The 27,281-nt window shown below is 45.6% G+C and overlaps 2 protein-coding genes across 28 annotated transcripts in view; both read left to right on the forward strand.

The window, feature by feature from the left end:
* NR1H3 (nuclear receptor subfamily 1 group H member 3) overlaps window positions 1–6,611 on the forward strand; it is a gene marked incomplete at its 5' end in the record, with an annotated part of 58,764 nt that extends 52,153 nt beyond the window's left edge. For 8 of the 9 annotated variants that reach the window (XM_084630935.1, XM_084630938.1, XM_084630936.1 and 5 more), the window contains 2 exons: window positions 723–817; window positions 4,543–6,611. In XM_084630935.1, coding sequence (XP_084487061.1) covers window positions 723–817; window positions 4,543–4,689 — 242 coding nt within the window. In that variant the 3' untranslated portion in view covers window positions 4,690–6,611. The remainder of the gene's footprint in view (window positions 1–722; window positions 818–4,542) is intronic. The other variant, XM_084630940.1, reaches the window with a different exon arrangement.
* A 354-nt stretch (window positions 6,612–6,965) lies between these two features.
* Window positions 6,966–27,281, forward strand: part of MADD (MAP kinase activating death domain) — a 126,513-nt gene continuing 106,197 nt past the window's right edge. For 11 of the 19 annotated variants that reach the window (XM_084632710.1, XM_084632721.1, XM_084632726.1 and 8 more), the window contains exon 1: window positions 6,967–7,210. The gene's annotated coding sequence lies outside the window, so the exon portion shown is untranslated. Of the gene's footprint in view, window positions 7,211–27,281 lie in introns of all 19 variants that reach the window. The other 8 variants (XM_084632722.1, XM_084632724.1, XM_084632725.1 and 5 more) reach the window with 2 other exon arrangements.

A 27,281-nucleotide genomic window follows, 5' to 3' on the forward strand; every position in this document is an offset into this window, starting at 1 on the left:
CCATGGTAACAGTATCACATATGCTCTGAGTAATTATACTCAGACTCTGAGCTGCCTCCATAATGAGGGGAGTTCTCTACTGTTTCATGACCTCTACCAAATTAACTGAAATGTAGTCTCTCTTCTAGAAACCATCAGTTTACTGTTTGGTAAATGCTCATGTTGCTCCCTTGGTGTAGGGTAGTAGTGACCTCTAGTGGTCAGTGAAAGGTATTTTGGAGGGCCCATTACAGCTTGAGTCATTAAAGGGCCATGCAGAGAAGTTGTCAGATCAATCTTGTCTCTTCTTTGAAATTTACACTATGAGGGAATAGATATTTTCCTATTTTTCATTATTTCTCCCAGTAACTCTCCTGCAAGAGAGATTCTCCCATCCCTCCCTGATGGATCACAACCTCACATCTCCATTGGGACTGGAATGTGAGGCCCAGTGAGCTTGACCAGGCTGCCCTGGCTCTGTAACCTCCTGCCACAAAGTAAAATCAAACTTAGTCAATAACCCTTTCAAAATGTGGCTGATAAAGACAGACACAAGAAACTGATTCTCACAACTACTGCTGTCTTGCACGAGGCATCTTGGCTGTATGCTCTCTCATAGGGAGGGTACTGGACAAGACTCAGGGGGACACTGTCCAGGGATTAGGACTAGCTTTAGCCTGCAATGTCAAGATTGGCCAGGCTGCCTACAGCTACCTACTAATGTCTAACCTGCTTCTTGGCAGACCGACCAAATGTGCAGGATCAGTCCCTGGTGGAGAGACTGCAGCACACATATGTAGAGGCCCTTCATTCTTACATTTGCATCCACAGACCAAATGTAAGTGCCTGGCTCAGTCCTGAAAAATGAATAGGCTCAAGTGTATGTGAGTTGATTTTATGATTGATGTGCTCCTCTAATTCCCCACTCTCTGAATGAATCTTCTGCCATCAGTGGTCATGCCCTGTTTCCTTCAGCTATTCCCCAATGGCCAGCAACCTCGTACCAGCCCCTACAGTGCCTCCTATTGGTAGAGGTTGGAGCTGGAGGAGTTGTGAGAAGAGCTGGGCAGAATGTTTTGGATGAATAGTTTGATGAAAAATGCACTTTTGGTTAACAAGCTATTAATGAATTGGGTGAAATTTGGCAAGTAGTTTAGGTCAGAACATTTTTGGAGAAATCATGGAAATGTAGGCCTGGAAGGGACCTTGAGTGGTCATCTAGTCCAGCCCCCTGCACTGAGGCAGGAACACAAACCTAGACTACAGGCCTTACACCTGTTCTTAAAACCTCTGATGGGGATTCCACAATCTCCCTTGGAAGCCTAGTCCAGTGATTTATCTATCCTTATAGTTAGGAAATCCTTTAGGTTAGATATTAGAAATTGCTATTCCTGAAGATTAATCCCATTACTTCTTAGCCTACTTTCAGGTGACATGGTTTATAACAGCCTTTAACATATCTGAAAAAACAGTTATCAAGTCTCCTCACCATCTTCCTCTCTCCCCCCCTCGGATGGAGCATTCCAAGCTTTTTTAGCCTTTCCTCACAGGTCAGGTTTTCTAAACTATTTATCGTTTTTGTTGCTCTCCTCAGGACTCTCTCAAGTTTATCTACTTCTTTCCTGAAGTGGTGCACACAGAACTGGACTCAATATACCAGCTAAGGCCGCAACGGTGCAGAGTAGAGCAGGATAGTTACCTACCTTTTATGACATACAACACTCCTGTTAATACACCCCAGAATACTAGCCTTTTTCCACAACTCCATCACATTGTTGTTTCATATTCAGTTTGAGAGACACTATAACCCCCAGATTCAGTTAGTTCCTTAAGTGTCCTAAGATGAATTTCATTAGGCCTTGCCACCTTTAATACATCTAAACTTATCTAAATATTCTTTTCCTGTCTTGGTGTGTATTCTTCCCCCTTGTTAAATATCTAGTCACCGTTAATCTTTTCAGTGAAGACTGAAGCAAAATAGGCATTAAACACCTCAGCCTTCTTGATGCATGTTATTAGCTCTCCTTCCCTGCTAAGTAGTGGGCCTACACTTTCCTTTCTCTTGCTCTTAATGTATTTATAAAAACCTCCTCTTATTGCCCTTTGTGTTCTTTGCTACATGTTACTCCTTTGTGCCTTAATCTTTCTGATTTTGTCCCTACATGCTTGCACTAATCTTTTTGCTCATCCTTAGAAATTTGTCCATGTTTCCATATTTTGTAGGATTCCTCTTTGGTTTTAAATTCATTTGAGAGCTCCTGGTTGGAGCTATATTGGTCTCTGTGACAGAGGGCACTAACCTCTCATGAGCACCTCTAATTGGCTAGGTGTGGTGCTGCAATCTGTTTTCTCCTAGCACCCACTGTAGGCTGTCAACCTCATTACAGGGTATGCAGTGGCTCAGTCCTCCAACCAAATCACACAGTCCATATGATTAAGGAAACATACCCCTTCCAGGGTAACAAGTTTAACGCACTATCAACCCTCACGTGGGTCTTCAGCCCTGTCTCTGGGCCCTTTAACAATAAGGCTTTGTCCCTTTCTCACTTCTCCAGTGGGAAAACCCAGGCTTGCCAATTAACACAAATCCCAACCCAGAGACCCTGTAAACAGCACCCACATACTGTTGCCTCCACATCGCTGTTGCTATTTTCTGGGCCTTTTTTCACATAACCCCTTTCCTTTCACCCATTACTTTAGGGTTACAGTTGTCAGGTCCTCTTGTTCTCAGGACCAGTAAATCAGCCTATTAAGTGCTTCTGAACACATGACCCTTCCTTTCCCCCCTCTGGTCCTAGCTAGAAACTGACCTGCTCAGCTCTGCCTCCTGCAGTTCCTTTTATCTGAGGCTGCTATGCTTTGATTGGCTGCTACTGTGCAGCCTTTCTAGGCAGTCCAGCAGGACCCACCTTTGCTGCTCCTTTCCTGGGCTGGGGTATGGTAGGACCACAAGGCCTCCAGCAGGGAGCCTCAGGCACACCCCGTAACAGCCTCTTAATAGTCTTTATATCTTTTTTTGCATTGGGATAGTTTGCTATTGTGCATTTAATATTGTCTCTGAGAAACTGCCAGCTTTCCTGAGCTCCTTTTTGCCTTAGATTTTCTTCCCATGGCATCTTACCTACCAGTTTTCTGACTTTGTTAAAGTCTGCTTTCTTGAAGTCCATTGTCTTTATTCTGCTGCTCTCATTCCTGTCCTCAGAATCATGAATTCTATCATTTCACAATCACTTTCATTCAAGTTGCCTTCATCCTTCATATTCGCAACCAGTTCCTCCCTGTTGGTCAGAATCAAGTCTAAATTGGCTGTTCCACTGGTTACTGCCTCCACCTTCTGAAACAAGAAGTTGTCTCCAGTACATTAAAGAACCTATTAGAAATTTTGTGTTTTGCTGTATTACTTTTCCAATAGATTTATGGGTAGTTAAAGTTCCTTATTACTATGAGGTCTTTTGTTTTGGCTATTTCTGTTATTTGTTCTAGAAATACTTCTTACACCTCCTCCTCTTTATTTGGTGGTCTATAGTAGACCCCTCATGATATTGCCCCTGTTTTTCCCCTTTTATTTTCACCCAGAGACTTTCAACTGGTCTGCCTCTCACCTCCTTCTGGATCTCAGACCAAGTATATTTTTAATGTATAATGCAATACCTCCTCCCTTTCCCCCCTGCTTTTCCTGCCTGAACAAGCTATACCCCTTTATATCAATATTCCAGTCATTAGATTTATCCTGCCAAATCTCAGTGATGACAATTAAGTATTAATTTGGCTTAGGTACTAATATTTTCACTTCTTCCTATTTATTCTCTCTACTCCTTGAATTTGCGTATAGACAGCTAAGATGATGAGCAGATTCCTTTACTGTTTCCCCTCTTGTTGCTCCTATGAATTTATTGTAATTTTTCATTTTACCTTCCACATCTAGATCTCTGTTAAGATCACCTTTTCTTATATCCACCTGTAGGCTTATGTTACCTGCCCCCTCTGAACCTAGTTTAAATCCCTGCTCACTACGTTAGTGAGTTGATGTCCAAAGATGCTCTTGCCCTTCTTTGTCAGGTGGAACCCATCTCTTCCCAGCAGTCCTCCTTCCCAGAACAGTATTCCATGGTTGAGGAAGCCAAAGCTCTTCTGTCAACACCATCTCTGCAGCCACTTTTCATTCTGAGACAGTTTTTCAGTCAAAATTTAGTTAGATTTATTCTACAAGACGTGAAAAAATTGAAACAAAAATTATTTCAGGTTGAACAAAACATTTTCATTCAACCCAAAATGATTTTTTCTCCAGTTTTTATTTTGGCCACCTAACTAAAATCAGTTCAGCTGTAGTTATGAACTCCCCCAGCCTATAATCCTGCACCATTCCCAGCAGCACCCTACTGGGAAATGCTGAGACTGGAATAGCTGTGAACTCCCCACACTGGTGCTCCTGTCCCATTCTGTATTGGGAGATGCTGGTGTTGGAAGATGTGAGCTTGTGCTTTTAATGCATCCCATAGGTGGTTTGTCTTGTGATCAAGATTCTGGATTTACTTATGACTGTCTATTTGTGTGACCCTGCAGGACCATCTGATGTTCCCTCGGATGTTAATGAAACTGGTCAGTCTTCGGACTCTAAGCAGTGTCCACTCCGAACAAGTTTTTGCCCTTCGACTACAGGACAAGAAGCTCCCTCCTCTGCTCTCAGAAATCTGGGATGTGCATGAGTGACTATGTGCTCCCAGGGCAGCAACCTGCTGAAGTAACACCATCTCCCATCCCTTGCTAACATGAAGCCAGCCTCCCCACTCCAAAGCACTGAACTGTGGGCTGGGCTGGGCAGTGCAGCGTGATGAGCCTGTGGTTTCTCTAATGTGATGAGACTGTGCATAAGGCACTTGGGAGAGATCAGATGTTTTTGTAATCTTTGATTTAGTGCCTCCCAGAAATGGGATCACATGTGAAACATCTGAAAACATCTGAAAGAGATGAACATCCCACCCCAAATGTTTCTTCAACGTCTGTCTTTTTTCTAAGTACATGTTCTGGGGTTTTGCCCCGCCTATCCTTTCCCTTCTCATTGATTCTGAAAGTGAATTTGCAGGAACATGTTAAACGTTCACTGAGAGCATCCTAGCCGAAAAGGCTTCCCCAGGGTTCTTAGGCAGGGTCCCCTGTGTATGTGGAATTGAGGAACTCAGGGAAGTTTATGTGGATGTGCTGAGGGTTTCCTTGTATTCCCTGTATTTAAAGTCGTTATGATGTGCTGCCCTTCACAAAGATTCCCAGAGAAGAAGCTGTTGGTGGCATTCCCTCTTTTTGAAGCTTCATTTCTACAGCTGTCTTTTCATTCTGGTGCTCCTTTGGCAAGTAGATCCCTGGAATGTGCAGTGCCATTTACTGAAACTTATTCTGTGGGCATCTTCTATGTACCATAGAGATACCGTGGATCATCTAGCTGTCTTTTTTTAATAAGTTGCCTATAACTATAGTATCTTTTGGTTTGCTAGCATGTGAAAGCAATGACTTTAAAAAACATGGAATAGATTTTGTGTAGGAGAAGAGAAAGGAATGGAAGCTTCGGTGTCTGGGCAGTAGAGGTGGTGGAAGTATATCAAGAACCACCAAAATTTTAGTAGATTTAGTGGGTTCCAGTGAGAGTCAAGATTATCAGATGGGGACAGAGAATGCACTGTATTTATAGCGTATTAGCAGGCATTGCCTAACCTATAGGCTGCACAACTCTCTCAGAACCCTGTCTACAGGAATATTGAGCATAACCAGCTCTGCCCAAGTGTTCTCCCTTATGCAAAAGGTCTTTCCAAGTGTATGGTCATTTGTTAGTGATTAGTGGGATGTGGACGTATCTCTGTATGATGAGTACCCTCCTGCCCTTGTATATGTAACAGGGTTAAAAAAAGAACTAGATAAATTCATGGAGTGTAGATCCGTTAGCCGGGTGGGCAGTGATGATGTCCCTAGCCTCTGTTTGCCAGAAGCTGGAAATGGGTGACAAGGAATAGATCACCTGATGATTACATGTTTTGTTCATTCCCTCTGGGGCACCCGTCGGAAGACAGGATACTGGGCTAGATGGGCCTTTAGTCTGACCCAGTAAGGCTGTTCTTATGTACTTCTTAAACCCTCTCCTCTCCACCTTGTGCATGGTAAGACTCACCAGTAACCCCTTGGTCCATAAGTATTTTAGTATTTAGAGCAATAATTTGACAAAACAGAAAAGTGTCATTGCAAAATGTGTTTCTCATTCTGCAAAAAACAACAAACAGTATTTGACCCAGAGATGTAACCCCAAGTCCCCTGGTTTCATGTATTTTGTCTCTAACAGGGATCTATGTTTGCTTGCCCAGTGAGCATCCCAAGAGGCTGGGTTCACAAGGCTCATAGTTTTGGGCTGTGTATGTGAGCACCAGGCCTGTGGCAAGGGCTTTTTGTCCATTTTGCACTCAAGGTTGGTCCCCTGCCTCTAGCCTTCATTCTGCACCTTTGTAAAGCACTTGTAACAATCTGTAAAATAATCTGTTATTTTTTATAACTCGTTGCAATTGCAAAATTTCTTGTTTAAATCTGTATTTTTAACTAATCTGTTTGAGAAATGTTAATGTTTATACAAAAGAATAAAGCCTAATACAGGATTATTGACTAGCTATGACGCACCATCTTTTAGGGTTGGCATAGTCTTAATCTTTTGAACCCCAAGATGATTATTAAACAGGAGAAAATCTAGTAGGGAGGAGGAGGAAGTGGTTGAGAATGAATGACAGTGTGGCTCCAATTTAACTTCTTTCACCCTCTCCACATGCAGGATGAATCTCCTGTGAGAGTACTCAGATTGTTATACATCTTTCTGTGACCCATTCACCGCTGTGATACGAACCAGAGATGGCTCAGTGGGGCCAATGCAGCTCACGGAGACTACAGGGCCCAGCATGCATAGTCCATCTTGATTGGTACTGCCAGGGTCCGGGGAGAGCATTGCATGCTGGGATCTGTAGTCTAGTGACCCGCATCTTCTGCACGGAGAGGTGGGGCTGCAGCCTGTTCTGGGCTATGCTCATCAAGCCCCTTGCCTTCATTAGAACACGTAGCAAGCGCTGGCTGGCTCCCTCTCCTGCCTTGGGAGGCTCCCGGGATCGCAGCGGGTGACTGACTTCCCCAGCTCCCTCCGTGCCCCAGTGAGGCCGGTGCGCCCCGTCGCGCAGCCTGCAGCATCCCTCCACCGAGCGGTGCCTAGGTGCGCTCCCCCTCCGCCGCGCAAGTGGTTGGCTCCGCCCCCACCTCTGGGTGGTTCGCTCCGCTCCGAGGTCTGGATGCGGAACTGGCCGGTCGGCTCAGAGCAGCCAGGGACGGCGGCGGACGCGGCCTGCGGTGGCAAGTAGAGGCAGGCCCCGCTGCGGGGGCAGAGCTGACGGCTTGGGGGCTGCGTCACGTGCGGTAGGGGCTGGGGGTGCGCGTTAGGGGCAGTGCGGGCCTGGTGTGGGCGGGCGGTGTGTGTACCCTGGGGGCAGTGCGGGGTGACTGGGACGGGGGCGTAGGGGAAGGGGGGGGCACGCTGGGAGCAGGGGGCTGTGCGGGGTGACTGGGTCGGGGGCGCTGGGAGCAGGGTGCAGTGCGGGGTGACTGGGACGGGGCGTAGGGGAAGGGGGGGGCACGCTGGGAGCAGGGGGCAGTGCGGGGTGACTGGGACGGGGCGTAGGGGAAGGGGGTGGGGTCGCTGGGAGCAGGGGGCAGTGCGGGGTGACTGGGACGGGGGCGTAGGGGAAGGGGTCGGGGGCGCTGGGAGCAGGCGGCTGTGCGGGTTGACTGGGATGGGGGCGTAGGGGAAGGGGTCGCTGGGAGCAGGGGGCAGTGCGGGGTGACTGGGACCGGGGCGTAGGGGAAGGTGGCGGGAGTGCTGGGAGAAGGGGCCTGTGCGGGGTGACTGGGACGGGGGCGTAGGGGAAGGGGGTGGGTATGCTGGGAGCAGACGGCAGTGCGGGCTGACTGGGATGGGTGCGTAGGGGAAGGGGGGGCGAGCTGGGGGCTCTGCGGGGTGACTGGGATGGGGGCGTAGAGGAAGGGGGTGGGGGTGCTGGGAGCAGGGGGCAGTGTGGGGTGACTGGGACGGGGCGTAGGGGAAGGGGGTGGGGTCGCTGGGAGCAGGGGGCAGTGCAGGGTGACTGGGACGGGGGCGTAGGGGAAGGGGTCGGGGGCGCTGGGAGCAGGGGGCTGTGCGGGTTGACTGGGATGGGGGCGTAGGGGAAGGGGTCGCTGGGAGCAGGGGGCAGTGCGGGGTGACTGGGACCGGGGCGTAGGGGAAGGTGGCGGGAGTGCTGGGAGAAGGGGCCTGTGCGGGGTGACTGGGACGGGGGCGTAGGGGAAGGGGGTGGGTATGCTGGGAGCAGACGGCAGTGCGGGCTGACTGGGATGGGTGCGTAGGGGAAGGGGGGGCAAGCTGGGAGCTGGGGGCTCTGCGGGGTGACTGGGATGGGGGCGTAGAGGAAGGGGGTGGGGGTGCTGGGAGCAGGGGGCAGTGTGGGGTGACTGGGACGGGGCGTAGGGGAAGGGGGCGCTGGGAGCAGGGGGCTGTGCGGGGTGACTGGGATGGGGGCGTAAGGGAAGGGGGGTACGCTGGGAGCAGGGAGCTGTGTGGGGTGTATGGGATGGGTGCGTAGGGGAAGGGGGTGGGTATGCTGGCAGTAAGGGGCAATGTGGGGTGATTGGGATGGGTGTGTAGGGGCAGGGAGTTACGTGACTTGAGAGATGTTTGGGGCTGGGAATCACTTGTCCTGTCTCCCTGAACAGCTGGCTGCTGCAGTGTTATTTCCCCTCCTCTCCTTCCCCTGCTGCATCCTCCTTCCCATGAGTTGTCTGGGACTGAGCAGTGCAGCTGGGCTACGGCTCCCTTCCTTCCCCAGCCTTGCGCTGTAGTGATGCTCTCGTGATGGAGAGTCCTTTTCAAGGTCACTGTGGGAGGGGGTAGTATGTCAATTAATCTCCTCCCAGCTTTTGTGGACAGAGATTTCTATTAGTGTCTGCCCCATCTTCTCTGGGTCCCAGGTTCATTATGTCAGAGGCCTAAAAAAGCACCCTGCAGCTCACACTCTGAGGTGGTAGAGTTATGTGGGGTCTGCTGTGCCGACTGGCCGCTTTGGCATGAAGGCTGCAGGCCTCTGTGCTTGGATCTGGCAGGATCCTGCCTGTGCTACCTGTGGTTTCCAATTCCTGATCTTGTGGTTGTCCAGCATATGTAGACCTTTTGGGTACATTCTGAGGTGTTAGTTGCTCTTCTAGATGAGACCGAACCTCTGCAGTGTTTCAGGCTTCTTCTTGCTCAGGGTTAGTAAAATCTTCAAATGGTGGTGGTAAAAGGGCTTTCTTTAAAGGAGGCTTCCTGATTTCTCATTGGGAGCTGACGTTTGATACAAGTTCACTGTACTGTACAAAGTGTGCTCTCTCCCCTTGAGGATACAGAATTATGTGGCTTTAGCCAGGAATGAATAGTCACTGCCTTTTAGAAGCTGTTGCTAAGGTATCTCTTTGCTGAGGAAGGGTGATTTTCATAGGTCTTGGGGGTGATTAGTGGGGGGAATTACAAAGATACAAAATGAGTTTGTGGTGGGGTGTGTATCCTTCACACAAAGGCTCATTAAAGCAGGGATAGAAAAAGAAGGTAGTAGTGGGAAGGGGGGGAGGGCTCTGAGAGGAAACTGATGCTCTTTCTTCTTCTCCTTCCACCCAGGAAGGAAATGGTTAGGAAGTTCGCAGACTAGGAAGCTAGGAGAAACAGGGCAACTGACCGTTTTTCTTGCAGAGACTAGATTTCTTACAAAGTACTTTATAAGTTAAGGATGTCATTCTTTGCTGTTTTGCTCTTTGTTTGAACCAGGTTGAAAAAAGCTTGGGTCCTAATTTTCTTCGTTGTGGTAGAGTGAAAGAATGGTATAATTAGAGGTCCAGTTGGAGGAAGCAGTGCTCTGTTCCTCTCCCCCCACCCCTTTTCTAGTATTTCTAGTTATGGCCTGAGCCTCACTCATACAGAGCTATTTTAGGTGTATACTGAGCAACATTTTAAAATTATTTAAAAACACAGCCATATAACCTTAACTTGGCCCCCATAGAGATGGCAATAGGAATTGGGAATATAACAGTTCCCTACCTGGCCCTCCTCAATCCCCAACAAATCTGCCACTTTTTCTGTGTTCAACACAACTCCAAATCAGCACTCCTGTTCATACACTCCACCAGACCCTCACTGTGCTCTGTATAATACCACTGATCTGGGGAGAACTTGGCACTGGTTGAGAGAGGCTGAGGGAGGCATAAGACAGTGTGATCATCTTCTTTCTTATGGCTTAGGTAGCAACGATTACAAATTTATATTTAGATTTGATAGCCAGCATGTTGCCGCAACAGTGAGTTGGTGAATGACCTTCAGGCCCCTAGTGAAAGAATGAAGGGAACATTCAGATATGATGTGTTCCATCGTGTTTGTGCTTGGTGACCACAGTCGCATACAGGTGTTTGTCTCATTTTCCATTGAAACAGGGTTTATTCACATATCCCATGAGATGTCCTGATGCGATATGAAATGCACCAGTCTTTCCAACATAAATCAAAATCCAGTGTTTCCTTGTCAGGATCAATGATGAGCTGTTTGTTATGAGTGGATTTCATGGGTCTGTGGGACCACAGGATAATCATAAACAAAATATTGAGTAGCAGGTTGGCATCTCCAGGAGAATCTCAGGCATGGATGGGTGTTGGTCAAGGGATTTAGCATCTTCCTGAATGATTTAGTGGCAGGAGTAAAGGAATGTTCATGAAAAATTCAGATGGTATTAAATTAGGAAGAGGTAAGAATGACTATGGGGATCTAGAGAGAATAAAACCGTGGCCAGATTTAACTTGCATCAGTGTAGCTAATACGTTGGGGAAAATGATCTAAAGTAGCAGTTCAGTAGAAAAATGAACATTTGGGAAGCAATAGCACAGAGAACTATAGAGTGAGAATGGATAGAAAATTAGATATGAGTTTGGTGTTTTTGCTTTCACGTCATATTGCATTGTGCTTTATGAGCTACGTAGGTGGAAGCATCATGCCATGGAGCTGGGAGGTGATATTCTTTCTCCTTGGCCTTTTGACTAAGATCAAGTATAGTGAGTTGAATATTTGATATGTTCTCTGTTAGGGTACAATTGCAGATAGGCACTGTGTAGGTGAGTAGGTCTTTTTAGTTTCTACTTTCGTCCTTTGTCTCTGGTGTGACTGCTCCTAGGATATTGCATTCAATTCTGGGTAATTCCATCCCAGAATAGAGATATGAGGGTCTGGAAAAAATGTAAACTTTTTGGGAGAAAGTATATTTTTTTCCCCCCATGGCCTGGCTTGGAAAAACTGGAAAATTTGAAAAGAAAGAGTTACATGAAATATGTTCTCAAAATGAACAGTGAAAGAATTTTTAAAGTAATGTTTAAAAGAATATTGGTATTGATGCCCTTTAGTCCTTCAAAATTCTTTCTAATAACAAATATTTTAAAATGTTTCTCAAGAAACATGAGTTTCTTCTGCATCTGCATGATAATGTCAGGTTAGGTCTATTTACATACTATTTCTGAGCCGAAAAGATATAACCTTCCTTTTTGTTTACAACAATATTGTTGCATCCTATTTTCAACATTTTTTTTCATATTTGCCAAAAGGCAAATAAATACACCTAAGTACTTTAGTGTGCAGCTGCAGTTCCGTCCTCAATGCTAGGTATATGTCATTATTATTCAAATCAAACCTAAAGAATTTATACGTATTCATTTAATAAATATACCAAACTGTACTTTTTATGTGCTAACTAAATTATACATAATACATTTCTCATTCTTAAGTAAATTAAGTTTTGTTTTGATAAGCAGATAACTATTGCAGATATTTTGATTTTTTTCCCAAAAATTCAATTTTTTCCTCAAAAAAATTCAGAAGCTTTATTTTTGCATGCCTTCAAAATTTCTGAAAATTTTACACCCCATCCCAGAAAGAAACCAACAAATTAGAAGGAGAACATAGAAGTCTAACCATTGATCAGGAGTTTGAAGGAATTGATTTAGCAACAAGAATAAAAGAGCTAAATAAGTGCAGCTTGGCTAAGTATTTAAGGTTGGGATGTGAAACTGTCCCCAAGTATTTCAAGGGTGTAAATACTCAGCAAGGCAAAGAATTGTTAATGACCCAGTAGAATATCACTAGGAGTAATGGGATGAATCTGAGTAAAACAAGCTGAATCTTGAGAAACCATTTCCTAATGGGGCGATCTACAAAGTTGTGGAATGATCACATTATCTTAGCTACTTGTCTTCATAGATTTTTAAGGCCAGAAGGGACCATTATGATTATCTAGTCAGACCTACTGCATAACACAGGCCATAGAATTCAGCCAGTAATTCTTGCATCTAGTGCCGAACATCTGGCTGAGCTAGAGTATGTCTTTTGGAAAGTCATCTTTATTTAAAGATTTTCAGTGACAGAGAATCTACAGCATTCCTATGAGAGCTGTGGGAGAATTTTTTATGGCCCATCACTTAAAAATGTACTCCTTATTTCTAGTCTGAATTTGTCTCTTACAACTGTAGGGACTAATTTAAAGAAACTCTAAAGAATCAGCCCACTGGAGTTCAACACAAATGGCTCTTGTTGCTATAAACCTGAGGGGACAACTGCCATCCAGGCTGGGAATCTTTGTGCCCAGCAGCCACTGAATTGTGGGGTGTCCTCCTCACTGGTGCTGACTGCTGCTTTTCCTTTACTGACCAGCTGGCAGAACTGGTGCTGCTTTGGAAGTGAGAGGTACGGTTTGCATGTGCCTAGGTTATCCATCCTGAGCAATTCTACTCTTGCTCCACCCTCAGAAATTGCAGTCCAATGAGACTCTGCTACAAGTCCAGGTCACTATATAAAATAATGCATCAATTCAGTAGCTGGGGGCAATGTGGCCTGTGAATCTTCTGTTTTTTCCACAGCCTATTGAGCATCTTATAGCTGTAGCAGACCCAAAAGCAGGGGCTGGTCCTCATGTTGACTACAGTGTACCTTGTAATATCTGATATGAGCGCTCTCTCTCATTTATTTGTAGGGTAGACTATGGTACTTAATGAATGAATTAATCCTTGTGGCACTCCTGAGCAGCAGGAAGGTATTGTTATCCATTTACATATTGGGAATTGAGGCAAAAAGAGAGTGACATACCCATGCTGTCTTGATGAGTCTGTGGCAAAGCCTTGAATTGAACCCAGTTTTCCGGAATCCCAGTCTATTACTTTAACCACAAGAGCAGATTTTCTCTTGCCCTTGTCCCTGCCCCTTCCCCCTAGCAAGACTGCAAATGTAGTGTTAACAGTTGGCTCATTGTTTAGCAGGAAGGAAATGGTTCTTCTCTCACCCCAACCACCCCTTTGTGGGCACTTGCTGGTCTCAGGCTTTTGCCCTTTTGGGGTACATTCTGCTGGCCTTTGATGCCCTGGCTGCCCACAGCAGTGGGAAGTTTAGATCAGTGTTTCTCAACCTTTTTGACACCAGGAACCGGCTTGCTGTCTTCCTAAACTGTGTCAGGGAGACCTCGGGGACCAGCTCCGAGTCCACAGACTGGTCTTTGAGAAACACCGGTCTAGATCATTGTTAGGTTCTGCTACTTTTTCATTTTTAAGTGAATTTCCTGCTGCTGACAAATGTGGAATTGACAGCAGCAGACATTAAATAGTCTGCATATCAACAGAACAGGTAAAACCCGAGCAGCTGGAGTGCATGCTTCCCTGCCCAGTTTCTTCCCAATGGGAATCGGTCCTGCTCCAAAGACACCTGTTCTATAGAATCTGGACTAATACCCACCAAAGACATTTCACACAAGAGTCACTGAACCACCATTAGATGGTAACTACTTTCTGTCACTCACAGTTAAGCCAGACTAGAATTGATTATTTTGTGCTCAAAAACTCAGTTTCCCTTTTCCCTGAACCATCTCATCTCATCACTTGTGTCCTTTACAAATATAGGATTTTCTGTTCTCCCTTCACTCTGTAGTCACCATCCTGTGTCTAGAAGAGTCCTTCAGAGCCCAACATGCTGCTCCTTGCTTGGGCCTAGGTATTTCTTGGAAAGCATTTCCTTTACCCATACCTCCCTGCCAGTGAACATGCTTTTCCATTGGTTTCCCAGCACCTCTGAGTCTTCCATATAGCAAACTACTAATCCAGAAGGTACTGGGTCCACCCACTCCATCATTTTCAGCCCTGGTCAGCTGTCACTGAGAAACCAGGATTAGAAAGCAAATGGAGAACTAACTACAGGGCTAGTCAGGATTGAGAGGCTGTGGGGGGTGAGGGGGAGAGAAGGGTGTGCGTGTGTGAGTGCGTGTGAGAGAGAGAACAGTTTGGGGAAGTCATGGAGTGAAGTCTGTAAGTGAGTGACTGGTTTAAAGCTGGGGGAAAGTGGAAGAGGGGTGGGGATGCTGAGTGAACGCCACAGGGGTCAGGTAAATATAAAAATCTATTTTAAATGTGATTTTATGTGCTCCTTAATTTCATTCTCTTGGGAGATGGACAGAGAGCACTGAGACCACTTGTTAGCTTGCATTCCTTTCCCCTTTCTCTCTGCTGCTGACTGTGGGGTGTTGGGGGCTCCTTGGAGTCCCCATCAGACCATGATTTGAGTTGTTTGCAATGTCCTTGCCCCATTTGAGCACAGAAGGGGTTGTCTGAAGAAAACAAACAGGTTCTTTCCTCCCTCCCCTCTCCTGTGGAGGAAGGGAGAAATCAGAGAGGGGGGGGGAAAGACCAAGGTGGTCTGTCTCTTAAACCAAACCCAAAGGGTGATCAAAAAGAGGGTCTATCAGCAGGTATAGTATATTTAATCGGGATTAGGGTCTGCCTCCAGCCCCTTCCTTAGGGTCACTTCACTATACCTGGTCCATGCAGTCTCCGAGACGGTGAGGTCTAAACAAAGTTTTGTAAACATCAGAGAAGTGAAGTTCTGGAATAGCCTTCCAATGGGAGCAGTGGGGGCAAAAAGTCTAACTGGCTTAAAGACTGAACCTGATAAGTTTATGGAAGGGATGGTATGGTGGAGCTGCTTACAATGGCATATAGCTGATCTTTGACAGCTAGCAGCAAATATCTCCAAGTGGCTTTTGATAGGACACTAGATAGGGAGGGCTCTGAGTTACTACAGAAAATTCTTTCCCAGGTGTCTGGCTGGTGGGTCTTGCCCACATGATCAGGATCTAAATGATGGCCATATTTGGAGTTGGGAAGGAATTTTCCCCCCTGGTCAGATTGGCAGAGACCCTAGGGGTTTTTCACCTTCCTCTGCAGCATGGGTCCGGGTCACTTGTAGGCTTAAACTAGTGTAAATGGTGAATTCTCTGTAACTTGAAGCTTTTTTAAATCATGATTTGAGGACTTCAGTAACTCAGCCTGAGGCTATGGTTCTTTTACAGGAGTGGGTGGGTGAGGCTCTGTGGCCTTCAATGTACAGGAGGTCAAACTAAATGATCATGATGCTCCCTTCTGGCCTTAAAGTCTATGACTGTCTTCCTTTTTGATGATCTGCAAAACTGAACTGAACAGTTTGGTTTGGGAACCAGCACCATGGGGCTCCTCCATTCACTTTTGGACTCCACAATTCCCTCCCTCCTGCCATCTCCAGCACAGCTCATTCTTTTTGGACTGTGTCCCTCATTCTCCATAGCAAGGGTCTAGGGTTCTCCTTGATTAGCCCAGGGTGATCTCTAGGTGATGGTGAATTAACTGCATTCTCCCTGGATGTGGGGAGAGTGCATTGCGAAGTCCTTGATCAATTTCAGGAATTGCTACCTCTGTGCAGGGGTGAGGCACTCAACCCAAGCACTGTAGTCTGTTCTTGGCCAATGGGTCTCTCGTGTCTTCCAAGGTTTAAGAAGATTCATGTGATAGATTTTAGTTTCCTTTCTTCTACCTGGTTTTATCTCAGAGTCCACCAGCCCTTCCTGAGTAACAACTTCAAATGGACCCTGCCATCAGCACATTAATCTTGACTTGGCAGGAAAAGGACCCGGACACCTGTGTAGAAAGTCCATAGTTGAGCTGCTCTATAATTTTGTTCTTGTGCATGTTGGGTCTTCCTTAAGTTCTCTCTGGCAAATATCTTTGTCCCGAATCATTCCCTTAATTGCAAAATGTGTTGGGTTGTGCTTAAGGCCTATGTCCTGTTCCTCCCAGCCCTCCCGTGGCAAATCCAAGATTCCCTGCTGTTGACAACCATAAAGTAACTCAAAGGCAGAGAACCCTGTAGATAGGGTTGCTAATTTTGGCTGGATGTATTCCTGGAGGTTTCATCACATGACATAAATCTTTAATTCTTGGAGACTCCAGGCCAATCCTGGAGGGTTGGCAACCCTACCTGAAGAGGCCTGCGGGACCTCCTTTATGACAAACAGAAGCTGTGAGAATAGTTGGTCCCAGTGGTTGGGGTCGTTACTAATAAAGCATCTCAACATTCACTTCATAGTCTTGTTAAATCGTTTGCTGGGCCATCTGTTTGCGTGCAGTACACCGAGGTTTTACAGGGGCTTGGCCTTTAGAATGGAGCATAATTCACACCTCAGCCAGGAGATGAAGTTAGTCCCTTGATCCATTAGTATTTTTTGGAAAACCCATGCATGAGAAGAGCTTCAAGAGTTCTGGTGGTACCACTGTATGTGTCACGGAGCAAAGGAGAACCTTCTCTCCGACACTACCTGCGTAGCCATTCGTTGACTTGCACGATTCGATGGTGTCTACTCAGGTCTTTTCCTTCCACGGGGAGGATGGACGAGAAGACCACTTGCACCTCAAACTCCTTTATCCATCTTCCCAGAGCCACATAGTCTGCAGTGATCCACTCAAGGTCATTCTTGGTGGTATCATTGGTGCCCGCTTGGAGAAGCAGGAAGGGGTAGCGATCCGAGGGCTTGATGAGTCTTGGCAGTCTCTCCGTCACATCGTGAATCCTAGCTTGGAGAGGGGCTCAGGGCTGTGGCAGGGGGTTGGGGTGTGAGGGCAGGTCATCAAGGACCGACCCTTGGGGCACTCCACTTGATACCGGCTGCCAACTAGACATGCCAACTAGACATGGAGCCATTGATCACTACCCGTTGCTGTTGGGTGGTCCACTACTACAGCAATTGCTTCTGGAACTGCTGTTACTGAGTACCTTGCTGTTGCTGCATCTCCGCTAGCCACTTATACCTCTGCTCTGGTTCCATCTTGTTCAGAGCTGCTGAGCTCTGTTTCCCTTTATGGCTTTTTTTTTTTTTTTTTAAATCCTTGTATCAGGTGTAATTATACCCACATTCTCTGCTGCTTGTAGTCAGTTGGGAGCTTCCCTGAGGCCCTACCAGACCATGATTTTGAGTTGTTCATGATTTCCTTACCCCATTTGTAGCACACAAAGAGTTGTCGGGGGGGGGGGGGGGGGGGAACCTAACAAAAAGTTCCTTTTCTCTCTCCTTGTCCGGGGTGGGGAGAATCAGAGGTGAAAAAAAAAAAGAAAAGACAAAGGTGGTCTCTCAGGCAGTCATTTTGGTCATGTCTTTGGGTTAGGTTTGTCAGCAGGTATAGTGTCTTTAATCAGGATTAGGGTCTGCTGCTCTCCTTTTGGGTCACCCTGCTTTATACCTGGTCTGTGAAGTCTCAGGGACAACGGCAACTATCTGCCTCTTTGCTGATTTGTCCCTGTCACCAGCAGTCTTCTTCCCATTGGCCAGCTCTTCCTGTGGCAGGCTTTTTCTTTTTGAATCCACCCCCCAACAGGCAGAATGAGCCTTACAGGTGCTCCTAATTAGTGCTGGCTGAGCCCAGAAGAGCTTGTTAGCCTCCCACCTACTAGAGTGATGATGTGCCCCCTCATACTTACCCCTCTTCCAACCTTTGTAGGTTGGGCTCACTGGGGCAGGGAATTTCTGCGCCCCATGTGCAACTTGTGGGGATCCTAGGGAATCTGTTACCTGCCCTGTTTTGGCCCCTCTCCAGGAAAGAGCACTGAATTTCCAGCTTAAGGACAATTGTATCATGAGCGATGGGACTTGCTAAACAAGTGGTGTGACCAATCCAAAGGGCCTGGTACCTAAGTGAGGTGAGAAGCTATCAATCAGTGACCATCTTTTTATTGTTTGAACAGATCTTCTCTGCTCTGCTTACTGCCCTCTTGTGATGTATCTTCTTGCAGGCCCAGTCCCTGACTTGCAACTAGGGTGACCAGACAGCAAGTGTGAAAAATTGGGACGGGGGTAGGGGTAATAGGAGCCTATATAAGAAAAAAGCCCCAAATATCAGGACTGTCCCTATAAAATTGGGACATCTGGTCACCCTAATTGCAACTGCCCTATCTGGAGGGTAGCACTGTGACATCAGAAAGAACTTGGTGGTTACTCTAACAGCTAAATTATTGTTCGTTTGCATCCAGCAATTTTTAGTTTAAATGTCTTATGCTAATTGTCCTAACTTTGTATCAAAGCTTCTTTTTAATTTTTGATGAACGCATATCTCTAGTGTTTGGCCCTGAGAAAATAGCTTCTCATTTCCTGTAGCATCAGAACTCCAGCCTGCTTGCTGCATAGACAAATTGGATATAAAAATCCACAGCACACAACTCAGGCTGAGAATGTTTCCTCTTCAAAAACAAAAGTTACTAAGATGTTACAACTGAAAATTTAAACTCTTTGCTCAGATAATCCAGTTCAGGGCAACACAACTTCTTGGTGTTCACTGTCTTTCATACAGATTGTACCAACAGATTTTTAGCTGAGATTTGAAGATAGATGGTGAGTTGAGGAGGCAAAGATAAGTAATTAGTAAACTGCTTCAGATGTAAGGAACTACATAGGAGAATGCTCTTGCACCTGTAACAGCACAGTTGTATGAGGAACAGAGAAGAGAGAGGCTGAAAAAACATAGAAGGAAGTAATAGAAGGAGATGAGGTTGACTGGAGCAAACCCGTGGAGATTATTTAAAACAATATAAATTTTGAACTGGATCCTGTCATGATGGGGAAGCAGGTGGAGTTGTCTGAGGGTGTGGGTGATGGGATTTGTACCTGAGAAAATGGGCAGCAGCATTCTGCACATGCTGGAGTATGGAGAGTTGAGGGGATGATTACAGAAAAGGGAGTTGGTCTAGACCAAGTGAGAGAGTACCTTTTTAAACCTTATTTTTAGTGTTTAAACTGAAACCAGAGTTAAGAGTTAATCCTGTGAATCCGTCTGTGAGTCGCATGCTGCAAAGAGAGTCGTCTGATTCTGTTCTCCCACATTAGTGTATCACCATTGCTTTCTTCCATGAAATAGTCTCTTTGTGGTAGGAGACAGCAGATTCAAATATTTATTTAGAGACCTCACTCTTCTCCTGTGATCTCTCCACTCATTCCTAATCTACTTCTGAGGCCAATTCAAGACCTGGGTCTTCTCTTCAAAACCATCAATGGGTGGGGACCCAGCTATATCAGCAACCACATCTCTGTCCATGAAGACAGCTGAGCTCCTCTGGGACAAATGCTCTTCTGGTTGCAACTGGCTGTCACACCTGGCTTGCCCCCTCTGCACTCTGACCACTCCTGAAAGAGTCTCATGCTTGTGTTAATGCATAGCCATTTGGGACGGAAGTATTAGGGTGAAACTGAAAAGGACCAATCCTGGTGGGTGTTTGGGGAAGCTTTGAAGAAGCAGCTGTGTGTGTCTGGGTGAGTGATGGATGCTTTGTCAGCTGAGAGTGTATGGTATGTTTTCAGTTTTTAGTGAATGATAATGATCTCTGATGATTGTGTTGCATCCCTAGGTGGGGAAAGCCCTTTTGATGGAAGGGTCTAGTGCCTGTGGCAGATATTAAGGTGTCATGTAGCACAGGGGTCTTCAAGTGCCAGGAGGTAGATGTTTAATTGCCAGCTCCTGGGTAAAGCTTGTTTGTAGTGTGGGCTGTGCTGAGAGCTTTTGTTTATGAGCTGAGAGAAGGGGAGGGCTGCAGCTGCTATATAAATAGCTCTGACAGGCTGGGATCTAGGGAAGAGAGATTGGGTTGCTATGGAGATTGATCTGAATCAGATTACCTGCGGCTCTTGTTCTCCAGCCTGGGCTTGTGTAGTGGCTGTGTGGCTTTGCATGTGCTGGGGAGCATGCCGTGATCAGACTGAAGGGATAGGACAGAGGAAGGAAACAACTCCTTGGCCAGTATGTGGCAAGATGGTGAAATCAGCCACTAGAGCAACCAAGAGCCTTAATCATTCTGGGCTCAGCCCTGTGAAGCAGCAACAACATTCCTGTCTGTGGGGTGCATACTATCTGTTTGCATGTGAATGATTCTGTTTCTGAGGAAGTGAGCTGTAGCTCACGAAAGCTTATGCTCTAATAAATTGGTTAGTCTCTAAGGTGCCACAAGTCCTCCTTTTCTTTTTGCGAATACAGACTAACACGGCTGCTACTCTGAATTCTGTTTCTGGTAGCATGTGTGGGGGTTATGATGAACCTGGCTGCCTCTGCTCACTAATGACATGGTGGCAGCTAACCTTAGAGAAAGAGTGACTCATAGGTGCCAGGGCCAGAAGGGACCATTATGATGATCTGGTCTAACCTCTGTATAACACAGGCCATAGAACTTTCCCAAAGTAATTCCTGGAGCATAGGTTTTAGAAAAACATCCACTCTTGATTTAGACATTGTCAGTGATGAAGAATCCACCATGACCCTTAGTAAATTGTAGCAGTGGTTAATCACCCTCACTGTTAAAAATTTACGTGGATTAGAGAACTGACTTCTGAGTCTACAGGGTGTTTGTAAACCAGCTTGGTGATGGTTTGGGGGTCAGGGGAGAGAATATCTTTGTGTATTAAAGATGCCCTTTTTGGGGGAGGATGTCCGTGGCTTGCTTACTGAGTCCTCCTAACTGGACTGCTCTCCAGAATGATTTCAGTGAGCTGCTCTTGTTACTGATGAACACCATCTCACATTTCATTTTCTAAATCATTTTAATTTGAGTTCCACTGTTAATCTGCTCCCTCTTCACTGCCTTCTGGTTAGGTGGAAGGTTCAAGTAGTCAAAATGTGCCTTCTGCCCTGTTAATAAGAAAGTTTTCCTGCTTTAGGAGACACTTGTGCTCAAGGCTGAATGTTGTTAGATTCTTTTTGCTATTGTGTGTCTTTCATGGGGTTTTGTCTTCCTTGGTACTGTGCCTGCTATGGTCCAGCTGCAATAGACAAATGTGTTGCCACTGTCTATGTCAAGCATGCCTGCAGTGCTTCTAAAATGCATCCTGTCCACATACAGACCTGCACCCAGGTATTGGTATCTTTGTTAGGAGTACATATCCTTTGCCTGCATTGTTGCCCTGAAAGGGTGGAGGGCAACACCAAGTTGAAGCAGTTAAACTGGTGCAGCAAATTCTTCCAACTCTGCCTTCAGTGACTACTCTACATTCTGCTGGCTTCCCAAACTGACGCTAGAGCACCCGAGGCCTATTTTGGGTTGTTCTCAGCTTAGCTGCAGAACTGTGACATAAAACCAGAACTATGGGTTCCATGTACTTATTTGTTAGTATTGCAGTAGTACCAGATGCCCCAAACGGATTTGGGACCCTATTGTATCGGGGACTTTTAAAATACAAAACTTCTATTAGACAGACTAGTAAATGTTAGTACAAATGTTGTATGTAGCCAGAATTGAAAACTCTCACACGAGAAATGGTAGTTTGTCTTCTGCTTCAGTTAGAGATCATTGCAAACAAATGCCACATCAGTCAGACCAATGGGGAAAATAACTGCACAAAGTGTACTGACCCACTTCAAAACTACATCCTGAGATGGGAGTTGCTGGAAAGAGAAAACAGAACTTTGATGAAATGATACTAAAATTACAAACACACTCATTGGGCAAAGCTACTCCACACTGAATGAATGTTGCATCTCTCATACCTCCTTCCTCCTCCTTTGAATTATGTAGGGATCACTACCACACACATGCAGCTAGCTAGTCCTAACATACTTGCTCCTGTTGACTGGGAGATACCTGTCTCAGGATGTTCAAGGGGTGAAACATGAGAGACAAGGAACCTTAGTTCAGTTGAAAATTAAGGATCAAGGCTGCAGGCTCTGCTTGATCAAATTCTTATTGAAGTGATACGGCCTGTATCCCACCTGAGGATCAGGTCCATAATATACAAATAAGAAAACATACAAACACACAAAATGACACGTACAACAGTGATCAGGGTGCAGCGGGATTCACCCTGATCAAAGAGATTGCTGGCTCAGTTGACTGTGGCCAAGGTATTTACAATATCGCCAACTCTCGTGATTTTTGGGGTGGTTTTCACCTTTCTTATGAAAACATGATGAAAGGCTGCAAACTCATGAATATTCTTATTTAAAGTGGCCACTGGCCACTATTACTGTCGGGCTGAAGCCAGCAAGATTGCCACCATTTCCCTGTGATCTATCTGCATGTGGAAGTGAGACTGCCCTTAATAAAGTTGGCCGCTACCTCACTGCCCATAGGTAAAATGGCTGCCACTCTATGGTTCAAGGAGCTAGCCAGGACAGAGGAACTGTGAGGAGCAGCAGAGACACTGTGAAAGGCTGATAGAAAGAATGAGGGGGAAACAGGATTAAGGGGTTGCTAGGGAATGGGGTCTAGGGGATTTTCGATTGCAGGAAAGAGGGTGATGGGGGGTGCGGAGGGCAGTGATGGGGGGTGGGATCTGGGGAGGATAGAATGGCAATTCCTCCAGCCTGTGGGTGGCGATGGAGAAGGGAAGTCCCTCCAAATAGCCAAGGGGACAGTGTTGCCAACTCTAGCGAACTGGAAAAAAAGATAAACAGTGAGGTGGCAAAGTTTGCAGACCGTACAAAATTACTCAAGATAGTTAAGTCCAAGCTAGACTATGAAGAGTTACAAAGGGATCGCTCAAAGATGAGTGACTGGGCAACAAAATGGCAAATGAAATTCAAAGTGCACGTTGGAAAACTTAATCTCAACACTACATACAAAATGATGAGATCTAAATTAGCTGCTACTGCTAAAGAGAGAGATCTTGGCATCATTGCTTCAGAGTAACAGCCGTGTTAGTCTGTATTCGCAAAAAGAAAAGGAGTACTTGTGGCACCTTAGAGACTAACCAATTTATTTGAGCATGAGCTTTCGTGAGCTACAGCTCACTGCATCGGATGCATACCGTGGAAACCGCAGCAGACTTTATATATACACAGAGAATATGAAACAATACCTCCTCCCACCCCACTGTCCTGCTGGTAATAGCTTATCTAAAGTGATCATCAGGTGGGCCATTTCCAGCACAAATCCAGGTTTTCTCACCCTCCACCCCCCAACACAGATTCACTCTCCTGCTGGTGATAGCCCATCCAAAGTGACAACTCTTTACACAATGTGCATGACAATCAAGTTGGGCTATTTCCTGCACAAATCCAGGTTTTCTCACATCCCCCCCACCCCCATACACACACAAACTCACTCTCCTGCTGGTAATAGCTCATCCAAACTGACCACTCTCCAAGTTTAAATCCAAGTTAAACCAGAACATCTGGGGGGGGGGGGTAGGAAAAAACAAGAGGAAACAGGCTACCTTGCATAATGACTTAGCCACTCCCAGTCTCTATTTAAGCCTAAATTAATAGTATCCAATTTGCAAATGAATTCCAATTCAGCAGTTTCTCGCTGGAGTCTGGATTTGAAGTTTTTTTGTTTTAAGATAGCGACCTTCATGTCTGTGATTGCGTGACCAATCCACCAATGTGATATATGCCATCATGTGCCAGCAATGCCCCTCTGCCATGTACATTGGTCAAACTGGACAGTCTCTACGTAAAAGAATAAATGGACACAAATCAGATGTCAAGAATTATAACATTCATAAACCAGTCGGAGAACACTTCAATCTCTCTGGTCACGCAATCACAGACATGAAGGTCGCTATGTTAAAACAAAAAAACTTCAAATCCAGACTCCAGCGAGAAACTGCTGAATTGGAATTCATTTGCAAATTGGATACTATTAATTTAGGCTTAAATAGAGACTGGGAGTGGCTAAGTCATTATGCAAGGTAGCCTGTTTCCTCTTGTTTTTTCCTCCCCCCCCTCCCCCCAGATGTTCTGGTTTAACTTGGATTTAAACTTGGAAAGTGGTCAGTTTGGATGAGCTATTACCAGCAGGAGAGTGAGTTTGTGTGTGTATGGGGGTGGGGGGGATGTGAGAAAATCAAGTCTGGCTATTTCCTGCACAAATCCAGGTTATCATGCACATTGTGTAAAGAGTTGTCACTTTGGATGGGCTATCACCAGCAGGAGAGTGAATTTGTGTGGGGGGGTGGAGGGTGAGAAAACCTGGATTTGTGCTGGAAATGGCCCACCTGATGATCACTTTAGATAAGCTATTACCAGCAGGACAGTGGGGTGGGAGGAGGTATTGGTTCATATTCTCTGTGTATATATAAAGTCTGCTGCAGTTTCCACGGTATGCATCCGATGCAGTGAGCTGTAGCTCACGAAAGCTCATGCTCAAATAAATTGGTTAGTCTCTAAGGTGCCACAAGTACTCCTTTTCTTGGCATCATTGTGGATAGTTCTCTGAAAACATCTGCTCAACATGCAGCAGTCACCAAAAAAGCGAACAGAATGTTAGGAACCATTAGGAAAGCGATGGGCAATAAGACAGTAAATATCATCATGTCGGTATCTAAATCCATAGTATGCCCAGACCTTGAAAACTGCATGTTCTGGTCACCCCATCTCAAAAGAAGATATATTAGAATTGGAAAAGGTACAGAGAAGGGCAACAAAAATGATGAAGGGTGTGGAACAGTATCCATATGAGGAGAGATTAAAAAGACTCAGACTGTTCAGCTTGGAAAAGAGACAATTTGGGGATGGGGGATATGATAAAGGTCTATAAAATCATGAATGGTGCAGAGAAAGTGAATAAGAAAGTGTTATTTACCCTTCCATGTAACACAAGAACCAGCGTGTCACCCAGTGAAATTAATAGGAAGCAGGTTTATAACAAACAGAAGAAAGTATTTCTACACACAACACACAGCCAACCTGTGGAACTTGTTGCCAAGGCATGTTGTGAAGGCCAAAAGTATAACTAGATAAGTTCATGGAGGATAGGTCCATGAATGGCTATTAGTGAAGATGGTCAGGGATGCAGTCCAATGCTCTGGGTTTCCCTAGGTCGCTGGCTGCCAGAAGCTGGGACTGGACGATATGGGATGGATCACTTGATAATTGCCCTCTTCTATTCATTCCCTTTGAAGCACCTGGCATTGGCCACTGTCGGAAGACCGAGTACTGGTCTAGATGGTCCATTGATCTGACCCAGCATGGCTGTTCTTATGTTCTTGTGGATTGATCGTGAGTCACAGGATTTTGATGTCTGCAGGAGGAGCTGTTGTAATAACACAAGAAGTGCCTCTGATCCTGTGGGGTTTTTTTCAGGACTGGGCACATGGACAGAGCTCTGTGCAAGAACCTCGGAGCCGAGGACAGAGACCTGCCTTGCCACTGAGCCCTGCCTTCATGTATGGCTCTAGAGCAGAGAGAGGATCCTGTGACAGCAGGAGGTAGGGGAGTGGGGAGTTGGGGAAGTAGTACTGCTGGATGCCAGATAGAGAAGACCAGAGCAGCATCCACCATCCGAAAGACAACGATTCCCCAAGGTCTCAGAGGACCGTTTTTTCCATGGATAACAGATTTATTCTGGTTGTGACTATCAATGTGTCTCAGGGGTTTTAATACATAAATTAGGAGGAACATGAGCCCTACCTGGAGAGAAAATCAACTTTTCCTGTCTTGGGTGGAACAAAGTATGCTGCCCATCTATGAGGAGATGACACCACAACCGATGCTGCAGAGGTTGGATTAATCAGAATGGAAACTGCACCCAGAAATATCCTTGCACATTATAAGTCAACTTGATGGGCTGGCGATTGATTTTTTTTTTTTTTTTGGTATCTGGAAACAACAGTAAAGTGCACTGCGGCCTCTCTCTGACAGGACCTTGGACGTGAGGTGGTGAATAACTTCTTGCAAAGTCAAGCATTGTCTCTGCCAAATCCTTTCCATCTTTTCCACTGCTCCCTGCAGTGATGAAAAAGATAGGAATGAAAGGGCAGGAGTACTTCTGTTTGTCATTTTGGCTATGGGTCTCAAGGCTGATTTAACTTAATATTGGACTTTCCAAGGTCTCTACCTCACAGAGGAGGTATTGGGCTATTGCAAAACCACTCCTCTATCCTGGACCAGACAGATTCAAAATGGATACTTGGAGGAAGTGATTATCGCTCTCATGGACCTTAAAAGCAGTTCACAAATAGAATTTATTCTACTGGCTGGTGAAAGTCCATAGTTTAACTACCATGTTAAAACAAGTGAAACATAGCCCTGAGTTCCTCCAGCAGGGCCTCAATGTGGGTGTATAAGAGTGTCCAAGCAAAAAAGGACAAGTCTCTGTAGTATAATATTTATACTACGTCCAAGAAAAGGAAGTTTTGTACAAATCCCGCATTGAATGCTTTCTTAGGGCAATGGCCCTTATTCCAGCCCCGCAAAAGTCATAGAACATGACTTTGGAGCCTCATTTTTGTCCTTACAGTGCTAGCCAGATAGAGCCCCTGTAGGAGGTGTCATTATACTGCCTATCCGTGAAAGCAGACATCCCAATAGCTACTATCTCTAATCAGACAGATTTTATAAATTGGGAGCTTTCTCTGGTGATACCCAGTATTATACTTTTGATTCGGACAATTAGCCATAACAACAGTCAGAGCATTCATTTCCAAGTCCATTCTGTTCTATATAGGTTTTTATACCATTCCCATCATCGTAGTGTCAACATGCCTTCCATTAGCACAATATTCAATGTGACTACATGTCTGTCACGTTTTTTATGTGCTCATCCTCTCCCCTCAGAGAGAGGTGTGTGCAGTGGGGTGGTTTCCCCCTATATATACCTGATGCTAACTATTTATGTTAGAGAAGGCAGGTCAAAGAAATGTGCCTTGCACTTAGAGCAGAAAGTGGTGAGGATTGTGATGCTCCTTTGTTCCTCAGGACATGCATTTCCCAGACTTGGACTACCTCTGGAGAAAATTCAATCTCCTGCACGGATAAGCTTTACTCTTATTGTTGAGAGTTCCATTGTGCCAGAGAAGTGTAGTTGTCAACCATGGTCTTTTTGTCCTGGATCTTTAGATGGTCTCTTAAATAACCTGGGCTCAGACCATGGAGCACTTTTTGAAGATAAGGACTGAAACTTTTAACTTAAT

The sequence above is a fragment of the Lepidochelys olivacea genome (genome assembly GCF_965140295.1).
Source record: "Lepidochelys olivacea isolate rLepOli2 genome assembly, chromosome: 6".
Taxonomy (NCBI): Eukaryota; Metazoa; Chordata; order Testudines; family Cheloniidae; genus Lepidochelys; species Lepidochelys olivacea.